Consider the following 15,378-nt stretch of genomic DNA (forward strand, 5'->3'; position numbering starts at 1 on the left):
TACAAAACATCTGATACTAAAACCAATATACTTTTGTATGTACTTGAGAAATTAATCTTGTAGGCTTTTCTTTTCTTTTCTTTCTTTCTTTTTTTTTTTTTTTTTGTAGGCTTTTCTTAAATAATGCTTACAGCTATCAGGGAATCCATACTTACAAATGCTTCTGTACCGCAAAACCATTTGATTCTCTGAAAATATTTATGAGATGAAAATATATTTCCCTAAAAAGTAGATTTTACTCACTTTACTCCATTGTAAATAGGGCTCTGAGATTTTAGTAATAACAGTTTACTTATGGATGAAAAAGGTCAAAGATTTTTAAGAAGATGATCACTGAAAGAATCCAATAAAACAGCTGCTGAAGATAAACCTCTGTTAGCTAAAACAAAATTCTTCTGTAGAGAAGATCCTGAATGAGTATAAGCAAGTGTGATATTAAAAACATTTAAGGGGCAGGCGCCTGGGTGGCTCAGTCAGTTAAGCGTCTGACTTCAGCTCAGTTCATGATCTCACAGACTCCACATGATCTCACAGGCTCTATGCTCAGAGGGGAGTCTGCTTCTCCCTCTCCCTCTGCTCCTCCCCAACCACCACCCCACTTGTGCCCAAATAAATAAAATCTTAAAAAAAAAAAAAAAAAAAGAATGGTCAGTGGGCTACAGCCAAGTCCTGAAGGCCTGCACAGGACCAGGTATTCCCTCTGTGCTTGATCATAAAACTGCAGAATTAAATGAAATTCATGAGATTTTCTTCCATGAGATTTCTTCTCTCTCTCTTTTTTTAAAGATTTTATTTTTAAGTAATCTCTGCACCCAACATGGGGCTCAAATATATAACCCTGAGATTAAGAATTGCATGCTCTCAAAAAAAAAAAAAAAAAAAAAAAAAAAAAAAAAAAAAAAGAATTGCATGCTCTCCCAACTGAGCCAGCCAGGCTTCCTGATCTATGAGACTTTCTTCTTCAAACAAATAGGATAACAAATAGAAAAAAAAAAAAAGATGTGGATTTTTCAAAGTGACTATTTTTCAAAGTGACTATTTTGGAACTCCAAATATGCATTTTAAAAAATGAATCTGCATGCACATCTGTTCATGGAAACAGTGTAGAGAATTATCTGACATAAGCCAAATGGGAGATAATTGTCTGAAAACATTTTTGGAGTGCAATAGGCAAGGGTACACAGGGATCTCAGATATAAACCAATAGTGAAAGAGACTGCAATGTGAACTGTCACAAAGCAATAAGATCAATAAAACAAAGCATGCACTTTCCATCAACAGGTCATCAGGAAGAGTGTCAGACACATATTTGTAATAATGCATGATTACAAAATCTTTGATCTGTTATTAGGATATCCATGATTTGTGAAAATCTGCAAAAGCATTACCGATTAAGACAGATTTGAAAATGTTTATTAAAAAGTATATTTCTTAGCAAAGTCATAGCAATCTTATTAATCTTGTCTTTAGGTTGTAACAAATAAAGCAGTTGGTTTCCTTAAAGACACTCATCTGTCGACACATGTGATATTATTTTCTCATTAGCTTTACTTAAAATTTTCAATTGATTTTTTTATGTCCTTGTAACTGGAGCCTAGCTCTTCCCTCTTTGGGGATTACCTCATGCCCAATCAATAAAGTTCTACAGATTTAACCTTTTAAATATTTATTTAATCACTTTTCCTGTCCATCCCTACTATCATTACCTTAATTCAGGCCTCCATTAATGCAACAACCTATTGATTGGTCTATATGCATTTCATTCCCCTCAGCGCTATCTTATACAACACCAGACTGAGGTCGCAAAAACACAAACTCTGTCATGTAATTTCGCTGCCTAACATCTTATCTTGAATCCCTAATTACAGACATAATCTCAGACATATTGCAGGTTGGGTTCCAGACTACCACAATAAAGCAAATATCACAATAAAGTAAGCTAAATGAATTTTTGGTTTCCCAGTGCATATAAAAAGTTATTGTTTACATTGTAGTAAATTAAGTGTATAATAGCATTATGTCTAAAAAACAATGTATATATCTTAATTTTAAAAGTATTGAGGGCAGCCCCGGTGGCTCAGCAGTTTAGTGCTGCCTTTGGCCCAGGGCATGATCCTGGAGTCTCAGGATCGAGTCCCACGTCAGGTTCCCTGCATGGAGCCTGCTTCTCCCTCTGCCTGTGTCTCTGCCTCTCTCTCTCTCTGTGTCTCTCATAACTAAATAAATAAAATCTTTCAAAAATAAATAAATAAAAAGTATTGCTTGTATAGAACTGTTGAGTCACTGTATTGTACACCTAAGACTAATATAACACTGTATGTTAACTACACTAGAATTAAGATTAAAAACATAATAAAATTAAAAAAAGAAAAAATACTTTAATGCTACAAAAAATGCTAACCATTATCTGAACTTTCAGCAAATTGTAATTTTTTTGCTGGAGGGTCTCGCCTCAGTGTTGATGGCTGCTGACTGCTCAGGGTGGTGGCTGCTAAAGGTTGGGGTGGCTGTGGCAGTTTCTTACAATGAGATAACAATGAAGTTTGCTACATTGATTGACTCTCTTCCCTTCACAAACCATTTCTCTGTAGCATGTGATGCTGTTCACTAACGTTTTACCCACAGCAGAACTTTTTTCACAATTGGAGTCAGTCCTCTCAAGCCCTGCTGCTGCTTTATCAACTAAATGTACGTAATATTCTAAATCTTTTATTGTCATTTCAACAACCTTCACAGAATCTTTACAAGGAGTAGATTCCAGCTCAAGAATCACTTTCTTTACTCATCCATAAGAAGCAACTTCTCATCCATCAAAGTTGGATCATGAGATTGTAGCCATTCAGTCCCATTTCAGGCTCTACTGCTATGTTTAAGTCCTCTTGCTGCTTCCACCACATCTGCAGTTACTGCCTCCACTTCAGTCTTGAACTTCTCAAGGTCATCCATGAGGGTAGGAATCAACTTCTTCCAATTCCTGTTCACATTGACATTGTGACCTCTTGCCATGAATCATGAATGTTCTTAAAGACATCTAGAATGGCAACTCTTCCAGGTTTTCAACTGACTTTGCCCAAATCTATCAGAGGAATCACTATCTATGACACTATAACCTTATGAAATATATTTCTTAAATAATGAGACTTGATGCAAGGTTGCACAATGGATATTGTGTTAGCAGTCATGAAAAAAAAAAACATTAATTTCATTGTACATCTCCATCAGAGCTCCTACACCAGGTGACCAGGTGCACCATCAATGAGCAGTAATATTTTGAAAGAAATCTTTCTTTTTCTGAGCAGTGGTTCTCAACAGTAGGTTTAAAATATTCAGCAAACCATGTTGTAACAGATGTGCTGTCATCCAGGCTTTGTTGTTCCATTTATGAAAACAGGCAAAATGGATTTGATATAATTCTTAAGGGCTCTAGGATTTTCAGAATAATCAATGAGCATTGGCTTCAACTTTAAGTCACCTTAATAAGATTGTCTGCCTGTCTTTTGAAACTTTGAGGCCAGGCATTAACCTCTCTAGCTAAGAAAGTCCTAGAAAGCATCTTCTTTTAATATAAGACTATTTCATCTACATTGAAAATTTATTGTTGCCACTTTCATGAATTGAGTTACATCTTCTGAGTAACCTGCTGCAGCTTCTACATCAGCACCTGCTGCTTCACCTTACACTTTTCTGTTATGGAGATGACTTATTTTCTTAAACCTCATGAATCAACCTCTCCTGGCTTCAAACTTTTTTCCTGCAACTTCCTCACCTTTCTGAGTATTCACAGAATTGAAGAGAGTTAGGGACTTGCTCTGGAGTAGGCTTTGGCTGAAGTATGTGTTGGCTGGTTTGATCTTCTGTCCAGACCACTACAACTTTCTCCATCTCAAAAAATAAGATTATTTCACTTTCTTATCATTTGTGTGTTCACTGGAGTAGCACTTTCAATTTCCTTCAAGAACTTTTTCATAGCATTCACAATTTGGCTAACTGGTGGGGACAACTAAAGTCCCCAAGTTCCTGTTGGGGAATTTATAGTCAATATGCATTGTTGGGGATCCCTGGGTGGCTCAGCAGTTTGGCAACTGCCTTCAGCCCAGGGCCTAATCCTGGAGTCCGGGGATCAAGTCCCACATCGGGATCCCTGCATGGAGCCTGCTTCTCCCTCTGCCTGTGTCTCTGCCTCTCTCTCTATCTGTGTCTCTCATGAATAAATAAATAAAATCTTTAAAAAAAAAGAAAATATGCATTGTTTTAATATCTTAAGTATCTGGGTCTTCATTTAGATTTCATGTAGTTAGAGATTTCAAGGTAGAAATTTGACTCAAAGTAGTGTGTAGAATCCTGCGATATTTTACATTTAAAATCGCATTAGAGAGTATGCAAACATAATACCTGCATATTTCATTCTCTTATTAATAATTTAAATTGCCTTACAAATAAATTCAACTATTGATATTATCCATGAGAGGAACCAAACAATATCTTAAATATTTCTAAGAAACGGGGCAGCAGATGGGATGCCTGGGTGGCTCAGCAATTAAGCGCTTGCCTTTGGTTCAGGGCATGATCCTGGAGCCCTGGGATAGAGTCCCACATCGGGCTCCCTGCATGGAGCCTGCTTCTCCCTCTACCTGTGTCTCTGCCTCTCTTTCTGTGTCTCTAATGAATAAATAAATAAAATCTTTAAAAAAAAAAAAAGAAAGAAAGAAACAGGGCAGCTATTATAATAAATTGCCAAAAATTCTTAAATGTAACCTTTCCAGAATTCATAAATAAATTTTTGAGCACATATTTGAATTCATACTTTCTTTGCATATTTGATTCACACTTTAAACTGAAAAAGAGATCACCCCAGAGATAGACTGATGGGCATTTCATTCATATGATATTAAACAAAATCGAACCCCTGACCCAGGAATGAAACATCTTGCAAAATCAGTAACTCAGGGGTGCCTGGCTGGCTCATTCTGTAGAGCATGCTTGATCTCAGGGTTGTGGGTTCAAACCCCATGTTGGGTGTGGAGCCTACATAAAAAAAATCAGTGACTCTTAAAAATATGACAAATAAAGCTAGCTATTTTCATCCATTTTTTTTCTAGTACCCTTAGGTAATAGCAGAGACACTGCTAAAAATAACCCCCTTCCTAGTGATTACTCTTGACATAAGAGGGCTTCCGATTTACCATGATAGCCACCTTCAAATGTAGAATATCCTTTTCCCCTTCACAACAGAGAAAAGGGCCTAGTCATCAGACTATGCTCAGCTGTGTGTACCAAGAGCCCTCCCTGGCCTCAGCACTTGAGTAATGACGAATGCATTCCATACAGCTGGTGATGAAGACAACTCAAAGAAACTGCCTGCATCAGCTCCAAATATTTTTAAAAGCGATGCAAATTGAGGTGGAGAGAGAGTGGGAGAAAAAACCATCTCCTGACAAACAACTTTATTTTGGGATAATTTAGCTAACAGTCTCAGAGATGCAGATCTTGTTTGATGTTTCCTTTAGATTTTAAGAAAGAAGACCCAGAATTTCATATTGTTTCCATGTAACATCTAATATTAAATGTCACCAATTCTCAACAGCTATTCTTAGGTGTTGATGATAAATGCAGATCATATATTGCATTTGTATAGTGCTTTTCTGTTTATTTTTTAAAGACTTTATTTATTTATTCATGAGAGACACACAGAGAGAGAGGCAGAAGCAGGTTCCATGCAGGGAGCCCGATGCGGGACTGGATCCCAGGACCCCTGGGCCACACGCTGAGGTGAAGCCACCCAGGCATCCTGCGCTTTTCTGTTTAAAATCATTTTTACATACATTGCCAATTGATGACTACTTTTTTAAAGTATCAAATATTCTGACCTACTTGGTCTACAAATAAGCTCATAATTTAATGTGTATTTAGGCAAAACTTGATTAATAGAAGGATAATATTTACACTTAAAAGCTTAAATTGGTTTGAAATTTTTGCTTTGCTTTGTTGTTTTTGGCTTTTAAAGGAGACAGAAATGAAAGAGAAGGGGATTTTGAAAAAAGAGAAGCCAAGAGAGAGACTTGAAGTGGCTTAATCAAAACAGCTTTATCCTAAACTCTGATTTTATTTGACTTTTTCCTGAATGGAATTGACTAGACTCCTAATAGGTGATAGTGTCACTCCTAACAGGTGACAGTCTGAATGGAAGGAAAGACAAAGGTTCAACATAGTGGTCTTGGTTTAGGGTATGACATAGTTAAACAGGATTCTGATTATCAGCAATCTCCATGTAGCTGCTTTACGACTCTCCCTAAACAAATGGGTAGCTTTCAGATTAATGGCCAGCAGAGCTTAGTTAATTCGATATGCTCTTTGAGTAACTGAGTTATGAGGGTTCATTGTTGTTTTTTTTTTAAGATTTTATTTATTTATTCATGAGAGAGAGAGAGAGAGAGAGAGGCAGAGACACAGGCAGAGGGAGAAGCAGGCTCCATGCCGGGAGCCCGACGTGGGACTTGATCCCAGGACTCCAGGATCACACCCTGGGCCAAAGGCAGGCGCTAAACCACTGAGCCACCCAGAGATCCCCTGTTGTTTTTTAAAAAAAAATCATAGCAAGGGTGTTCCTGGAGTAACACAACCAAGACTTAACTTTGCTAGAGCAAATGGGGCTGATGTCCAGGGACAGGTGCTGGGCCTTTCCCAGGCTGCCCCATCCACTGAAGATTAAAGGACACGTACAAGAATCACCAGGCATTTCTATTTTGCAAAAGGGCTCTTATGAAGAGTAAATGATGAGACAATGCTGTGAAAAATGTACAAAAATATTGTTCTTGGAGTGCCTGGGTGGCTCAGTCAGTTAAGCGTCTGCCTTGGCTCATGTCATGATCTCAGGGTCCTGGGTTCGAGCCCCACGTCAGGCTCCCTGCTCAGCAGGGAAGTCTGCTTCTCCCTCTTCCTCTCTCTCTCTGCCCTCACTCATGTGCTCTCTCTCTCACTCACTCTCTCTTTCAAATAAAATATTTTTTAAAAAAGTATTCTTAAATATGACAGAAGGTATCAACTGTCCTATATTAAAAGGATATCATTGTTATTGGCTGTTTCTTAGAAACAATTACCAAGTGGCTGAAGTAATTGTAGGTTTATTTTTATCTTCATGGTAGACTGTTCCACATGTAATAAAGTGAAGTTCCAGAAGAGAAAAGAGCATGGACAAGTATCGGGGTTTGTATGAGGCTGAGAGACACAATAGCTTTTAAATCTTTTCTTTCTAAAAAGTTAAATATCGGGGCACGTGGGTGGCTCAGCTGGTTAAGCGTCTGCCTTTGGCTCAGGTCATGATCTCAGGGCCTGGGATCGAGCCCCGAGTCGGGGCTCCCTGCTCAGCGGGAGCCTGCTTCTCCCTCTGCCTCTGCTGCTCCCCTTGCTTGTGCTCTCTCACTCTCTCTGTCAAATAAATAAATAAAATTTTTAAGAATTAAAAAATTAAAAAGTTCAATATCAACCACCACACCCCAACAGATCATGAATTTTATTTAGAATGATGATCCAAAATGTTAGAGTGAGGTGTTCTTACATTGTTAGCTAACTTTTAACACTCTCTTGAATGTTTCTGTAAGGTGTGAAATTTGAAGGGTGAAAATCAGTGTGTGATATCAGACTGTCATTCCTATATACTGAAGACAGCAGGAGAGGTCAGCCCTGAAGCTCAAAAATGAAGTGTGCCTTACTTTCTGATGCTGCCAATTTTAGAAGGGTAGCTATGATGTTTAAATGAGATGATGTATGTAAAACACTTAGAAGAGTGCCTGGCACACAGTAAATGGTCCGTAAATGTTAATTAGCAGGAGCAGCAGCAGAGTCAAGAAATTATTTTTTTATTGGTGGGACAATGGCCTATCTCCAAATGTCTTCATTAGTATTACTCTTAAAACTAGAATTCTACTATTACATATTCTTCATCTCCTTTAGAGTTGAAGATTTTGTATCATCCAAAGTCCTGATGCAGCTAGCTCTCAAAGAGATATAATCTCAGTGCACTTTAGCTAATACTTTATCATTGAAAGGCACTGTATCAATAAATGCATGGTGGATGCTAGTGCTGGATTTCCACACTGAGTGAATGGAAGTGAAGGAAGAAAATGACCATTTACTGAGTATTCACTGGGGCTACATGTAAGGCCTTCTGCATATTTTGACTCTCTTTATCCTCATGACAACACCGCAAGATTATTGCAGATGATTGTGCAGGATCCTGCAGAGTAAGTGATTAAGCCAGAATTCACCGCCTACATTACTTTATGCAGATTTGACTAATGCTTCAGACTTACATTTTATTGTGAGCCAATCATGTCAAGCACTCCACTAAATGAGTCCACATACATATGCCTGAATTGCACTGGGCTGTTTACCACCTAATTAAGTTGTCTCCAGATGGAAGAACATATAAAAGTTTAACATGAAAACGACTTATGTTTATTCATGCAGGCGAATACAGAGGGGAGAAAAATCTTCATGAGGGGAAAAATCTCAGAAAAAGACATCTATAGACTTTTTGCTCTGGAAAAATGATGAGGTTGCCATGCTCCAGTCTTTTCTTCAATGCCTAATACTTCCTCATGCACTAGCATTCTCAATGTATTTACTATAAAGTCTCTTTCACTGATAAAGTATTAACTAAGGTGTATCAGGATCAGATCTTTTTCAGAGCTAGATGCATTTTAAATCAGGACTTTGGATAACACAGGATCATTAAAACTGTGAAGGAGGTGCAGAATATATAATGGTGAAATTCTAGGTGTTAAGAGTGATAATAAGGGAGAAATCTGGGGACAGGGCATTACCCCAGGCCTTTCAAAAGATACCACATATCCTGCCTTGCAGTCGGCTCAGAGAATAGGATTATTTTTCATCAATTTCTTTACATTTAGTTCGTGAACTATCTCAAGATCATAGCACTGTTACCAAAAATCTAGTCTTCTTTTCACAACCATAGGCAGCATCTTTTAAAAAGATATTCGTGTTTTAAAAGTTTAATCATATGTTGTTTTCATTTGTACTTACTTGACTCTGCGAGGTTCAAAGGAGAACAGAACATTTTCTCTTAAGTACCTAGCAACTGTATATTTTTGGTTATAGGTTTCTTCCTAATGTGAAATATTTAGGTCCTTAATTTATCCTGCATTCATATGAGCCTATTGCTACATGCACAGAAAATAGTTCATCTTCAGTCTCCAAGAGTCCTCTTCTTTCTCCACCTCCCCTTTACCTAAGGCTTCGCTCAGACCTTCCAGATAATAGGCACTCTATACATTTGGTTTCTTTTCAATTTCCTTTCCCTACCCAATGTGGCATTTGGTCCACAGTAAATAGTATAAAAACTGTTTTGTAGCTGGTTCAGAAATCTGAAACATTAAACCATACTTCTTTTAATTCTCAAAAAGAAAAAGAAAAAAAAAAGAAAAAGAAAATTAACCTGGTACCATGCATTGTTCTTTAGAATAGAAGGCAAAGTGTTCCTGTGATTCAGGAACATTTGGGAAGGATAATTGGGTAAGAGATCACAAAGTAAGGTCGATTAAAAGTCATAAGAAAATGACACTGTGATAAGCCAAGTCCTTAATGCAAAATCAAAAGTTGGTTGGTAAGTTTACCAGAATTCTGGAAATCCATGAAGCAGCAGCATAAGTGGTTTGCCTCTCTCACCAGCAGCAACATAATGAAACCTTAACCCCGAATCCTGCAGTAGAAAATAGAGGGTATGGAATTTTAGTGTTATTTTGCCAAAAGTAGTGCATTTAGCATTTCCACTTGATTCAAGAAGAAAGTACACTTGTGTTATCTTTAATATCATGAAATAAAATAAATATTAAATTTCAAAAAGAAAAAAAAAACATGATTTATTAATAGAGTAAATTATATTTACTTTTGTTGGCATTCCCTTTATAGTACCTTCCCTTCTTGTTCTACTTACAAGGTCAATTTATATGTTACAGGCCTCTGGAACAATGTCACAATTTGTGACTTTCATCTTCCTGATGTGTCACATTTCATCTCATCCAAATTCCACAGGACATGTAAATAATTCTGATCTGAATTTATATTCCTGCCATGTTTACCTCCTAGTCACGTACTTTTCTCAGCTTGCCCGTCAAGAGCTGTGCCATCAGTTATATAATTCACACCTCCTTTTCTTATTTTTAGTTCTCTCCTTCCCACATTATTATTTTAAGTTGGGAGTTGCATGTACAGCTCCCCTTGCTTCCTGCTCATGTCATGTCAATGTATTTCTAACAGCAGAATTCTCTGAGTGCTCAAGACTTCTCTCTGCATGTGGGAGACAAGACTGCCCAAGGAAAATAAACAGCATGGGGGTGAGACAGGAATACAGCAGATACAAAACAAACTATAAAGAAGAAAATGGAGAAAAAACCAAGAAGAAAACCAAAAAAAAAAAAAAAAAAGGAAGTAAAGAAAGAGACCAAGAACCAAAAGATGAGCACAGAGACTGAGTTTTATATCAGGTAACCCAAGCAAGAGGGTTTTCAGATGTAAAAAAAAATCCTAAAAGGTCATTTAATGCAACCCCATCATTTTTACATACTTGGAAACTAAAGTCCAAAGATATTAACATGGCTCATAAAGGTGATTGTGTGCAGGGCTGTGACCAGAGCCCCATTTTGTCCTACCTTACAGGACAATGTTCTTTCCACTCCTTGGTTCTGTCTCTGGGGAAACTCTTTAGGTGTCCAGAGTAAGAGGAAAAGAGCATTACAAGGAATTCCAGATGGCTCTTTTTTCCTGCTCTTCCTCCTCAGGTTGGAACCAAGATAACTAACCTGACTTTGCCCTCAACTGCAGAATGCCCTTCCAGAAGTTCAATAACTTCTTTTATTGGTGATGAGTCTCCGCCACTTGATTGGATTTAGGGAACGAATACCTTATTGCACTTACTGTGTGCACTAGGCACTGCTCTAAGGTTTTATTTGTTGTTGTTGTTGTTGTTGTTGTTTTTGAAGCCTCTCGTTTTACAAATATCAATTCATTTCATTCTCATACCAACCGCAGGCCGAATAAGGATAAGAAAAATGTGCCCTTGGTCTTTTGAACTCTAGCAGCTGGACAATTAGCTCCTAATAGGAATCCTGCACTTGGTGACATAAATATCCCCTCATGTGAGGCTACTTTTGAAAGGCCTGTGAGTCAGACTGCAGGGTGCATCATGAAGGGCCATATCCCGTCACCACCTGGAGCCTCAGGAAATGGAATATCCGTGGGCTGCCAGGTGGCTTGGGACAAGCACGCACGGTTCCAGTCTCAATGCATGGTTGACATTTACTTTTTATTCCATTCCTTTGGTCTCTGACTTCCCACGTCTGTTTCCTTGCCCACAAACGTACACCATGTATTTATTGTTTCATGCTGGTTAGGTCATCCGTGAAGGCTCCCTTCTGCTACTCTGAATAAAGTCCTATTTCCAATGACTTATTCTATTTACTCTTTCAGCCTCTAGAAGGTGGGCAAGGCAGCCCCAGGAGACAGTACAGGGCACCACCAGCACCAACTCCCTACCGCCGGTCTGAGCTCTAAAGGGCAAAAAGGTGACAGGAGAGCGCTCTGCCTTACAGGGGGGTTGCGGCGGAGGGGGGGGGGGAGGCAGTAGTGTGTCCCGAGGACCCCGCTGAGGAAGCTCTCGGGCGCTCCCGCACAGGCGCGCGCGCGCGGCCCCGACCCCTCCCGCGCCCCGCGCCCCGCGCCCCCCGCGCCCCGCGCCCCGCCTGCCCCGGGCGCCGTCCCCGTCCCCGTCCCCGCCGCGAGCCCCGGGAGCGCCGTCTCGGCAGGGGCAGCCCCGCGCCCCGCGCCCCGGGCCGCCGCGCTCCCTCCCGGCCCCGCGGGGCCCGCGCCGGCCTTCACCTTGATCCGCACGTAGCAGTGGGTGCCCAAAGAGGGGTCGTTCAGACACGCGGGAGGGTGTTCGCGGGCCGCCCTCCGGAAGGTCTGCGCGGGGCCCTTGCCGATGCTCCACAAAAGTTTGAGCAGGTGGATGGAGGCGCAGAGCCCGCAGTAGCAGTAGACCAGCGACCAGAAGAGCAGGGACCGGATCGCGAGCGCCAGGCGGAGCAGGCGGTCCCGCAGCCTCGCCATCGGGCGGGGCCGGCGGCGGGGCCCGCTGCCCTCCGGAGGCGCGCGAGCAGCGGCGCTCGGCCGGGCTGCGGAGCCGGACAGCCCGCGCGGCGGCGCGCCAGGCCCGCCACCGGTCGGCGGGAGCCGGCTCCGCGCGCGCCTCCCCGCGCGCCTCCCCGCGGGCCCCGGGCGGCTGCGCTCGGCCGGCGTCCGGAGGCCCCGCCGCGGGCTCCCGCGCTCGCGGTGCGCGCTCGGGGCCGCCGCGCCCGGACTGGGCGCGGGGGGAGAGGGGCCTCGGCCCGCAGGGTGAGCGCCCGGGGCCGCACGGCCCGGCTGCGGGGGAGGCTGGGGCCGAGACTCCCGCGAGTGCTCCCCGGAACCGCGCGCGGAACGGCCGCTGCCACACGGGCCGGGGTTCGAGTGCTCGCAGTGCCCTGGGAACTGTTGGGAGGATTTCATTAGGGCCTTTTTCTGGATCATGGAATTATGGGGGGTGAGGGGTGGGGGGTGGGGGGCAAGAGAGGCAGGGAGGGGTTTCCCTTCCGTGGGACAGATGCTGTTACTTTCTGCATTGCTAACAATCTTCTGAAGTTGTTGATCTTCAGCAAGGTTCAGAAGGGTGATCAGCCCAGCTAGGCCTCTCTGGTGCCAAAGGCAAGCCTCTCGAAACCCCTGGTCTCTTTTCCATCCCTCTAAGTTTTTCCTTTGCAAGACTCTTCCATAAATGGAATCATATAATACGTAACCTTTTATTTTTGGCTTCTTTCACTCAGCGTAATGCATCTGAGATTCCACTATGCTGTTGCATATATGGTCTCCTTTCTATTACTTGTGTTTGGTTGAATGCAGGTGTCCTATTGTTTATCCATTCTTCATTTTGAGGACATTGGAGTTTTTTTCCAGTTTTGTGGTTACGAATAAAACCACTATAAACACTCGTGTGAAATCTCTGTGTGAAGCTAAGTTTTCCTTTCACCTGGATAAGTACTTAGAAGGGGGGGGGGGGGGTTGCTGGGTCAGGTGGTAAGTGTGCATTTAACTTTATGAGAAACTGCCAAACTGGCTCCACAGTGGCTGTACAACTTTGAATTCGTAACAGCGATGTGTGAGAGTTAAGGTTAGGTTATATTCTTGCAAGAACTTGGGATTGTCCAAACAATCTTAATTTTGGCGATTCTAAGAGATATGGAGCATCTCACTGAGATTTTAATTTACATTTCCCTGTGACTAATAATGTGTGACCATCTTTATGTACTTTTATGCCACTCAAATATAATCTTTGACAGTGTCTGTTAAAATCTTTTACACATTTTTTAAAAATTGTGTTGTTTTCCTACTATTCAATTCGAGAGTTATTTATGTATTTTGGATATAAATCCTTTATTGTACATCATGAGATTTGCAAATAATTTTCCAGACCGTGTCTTTTCATTCTTATAACAGAGACTTCTGAAGAGCAGAATTTCTTAAAAATTTTAAAGAATTATTTATTTATTTATTTTAAGTAGGCTCTCTGCCCAATGTGGGGTTCAACTCACAACCTCAAGATCTAGAGTCACATGCTCTGCTCACTGAACCAGTTAGGTGCCCCCCAGATGACATCCAATGTATCACTTTTTTTTAAAAAAGGCCTTTATTTTTTTAAAGATTTTTAAAATTTATTTATTAATGAGAAACACAGAGAAAGAGGCAGGGACATACGCAGAGGGAGAAGCACTCTCCCTGTGGCGAGCCTGATGCAGGGCTTGATCCCAGGAACTCTGGATCACCCCTGAGCCAAAGGCAGCCACTCAACACTGAGCCTCCCAGGTGCCCCCGCCTTTTGGGCCTTTAATGTAAGAAACCTTTGCATAAGTCAAGGTCAACAGGATTTCTTTCCCTTATGTTTTCTTCTTAAAGTTTTATGGCTTTGTTTTATTTATTATTTTTATTTTTATTTTTTTTAATTTTTATTTATTTATGATAGTCACACAGAGAGAGAGAGAGAGAGGTAGAGACACAGGCAGAGGGAGAAGCAGGCTCCATGCACCGGGAGCCCAATGTGGGATTCGATCCCGGGTCTCCAGGATCGCGCCCTGGGCCAAAGGCAGGCGCTAAACCGCTGCACCACCCAGGGATCCCTATTTATTATTTTTAAAATCTTAATTCTAGTATAGTTAACACAATGTTTTATATTAGTTACAGGTGTACAATATAGTGATTAAACAATTCTGTATATTACTCAGTGCTCATCATGATAAGTGTACTCCTTAATCCCCCACAGCTATTTCACCCATCCTCTTATTCACCACCTCTCTGGAAACCGTAAGTTCTCTAAAGCTAAGAATCTTTTTTTTGGGGGGGGGGGGTAATCTCTTTTTATATTTGTTCATTTGTTGTTTCTTAAATTCCACATGTGAGTGGAATCATATGGTATTTTTCTTTCTCTAACTTATTTCGCTTGGCATTATACCCTGTAGATCCATCCATGTTGTTGCAAATGGTAAGATTTCATTCTTTTTATGGCTGAATAATATTCCAGTGTGTGTGTGTGTGTGTGTGTGTGTGTGTATCACATCTTTATCCATTCATCTATGGATGGACATTTGGGCTGTTTCCATACTTTGGCTATTGTAAATGTTGAAATAAGCATGGGGTGCATGTATCTTTTCAAATTAGTGTTTTCGTATTCTTTTTTTTTTAAGATTTTATTTATTTATTCATGAGAGGCACAGAGAGAGAGAGGCAGAGACATAGAGGGAGAAGCAGGCTCCATGCAGGGAGCCCGATGTGGGACTCGATCCCAGGACTCCGGGATCATGCCCTGAGCCTGAGCTGAAGGCAGACGTTTAACCACTGAGCCACCCAGGCATCCCTTGTTTTTGTATTCTTTGGATAAATACCCCAGAGTGGAATTACTGGATCATATGGTAATTCTATTTTTGATTTTTTGAGGAACCAGGTCTATGATCCATTTTGAGTTAATTTTTGTATAGGGTACAAAGTATGGATTGACATTTAAGTTTTGCGTGTGGATATATAATTGTTTTGGCACCATTTGTTGAAAAGAGTGTTCTTTCTCCGTTGAATTGTCTTTGTACCTTTGTTGAAAATCACTTGACGTATGGGATTATTTCTAAGCCTCTAGTCTGTTTTATTGATCTTTATGTCTATATTTTCTTCAATACCACATTTGTCACACTTTTGAAAGCAGTACAGTAGGTCTATAATTCAGGTAGTATGAGTCCTTAAGCTTTATTTTTTTTCCATATCATTATTTTTAATGTCCAACGTTTA

The 15,378-nt window shown here is 40.9% G+C and overlaps 1 protein-coding gene and 1 long non-coding RNA gene across 2 annotated transcripts in view; one reads left to right on the top strand and one right to left on the bottom strand.

Moving 5' to 3' along the window:
* Positions 1-12,176, bottom strand: part of EPHX4 (epoxide hydrolase 4) — a 38,529-nt gene extending 26,353 nt beyond the window's left edge. The window contains exons 1-2 of the mRNA XM_038541387.1: positions 11,893-12,176; positions 9,633-9,718 (exon numbers count right to left, since the gene is read on the bottom strand). Of these exons, the coding sequence (XP_038397315.1) occupies positions 9,633-9,718; positions 11,893-12,123 (317 nt within the window). The 5' untranslated portion in view covers positions 12,124-12,176. The remainder of the gene's footprint in view (positions 1-9,632; positions 9,719-11,892) is intronic.
* Positions 11,472-14,584, top strand: LOC111096521. The gene is made up of 3 exons (XR_005361248.1): positions 11,472-11,579; positions 14,366-14,406; positions 14,562-14,584. It is a non-coding gene; the product is annotated as an uncharacterized LOC111096521 (long non-coding RNA).
* Positions 14,585-15,378: the final 794 nt, after the last annotated feature.

Source organism: Canis lupus, chromosome 6, assembly GCF_011100685.1.
Source record: "Canis lupus familiaris isolate Mischka breed German Shepherd chromosome 6, alternate assembly UU_Cfam_GSD_1.0, whole genome shotgun sequence".
In the NCBI taxonomy this organism is placed as follows: domain Eukaryota; kingdom Metazoa; phylum Chordata; class Mammalia; order Carnivora; family Canidae; genus Canis; species Canis lupus.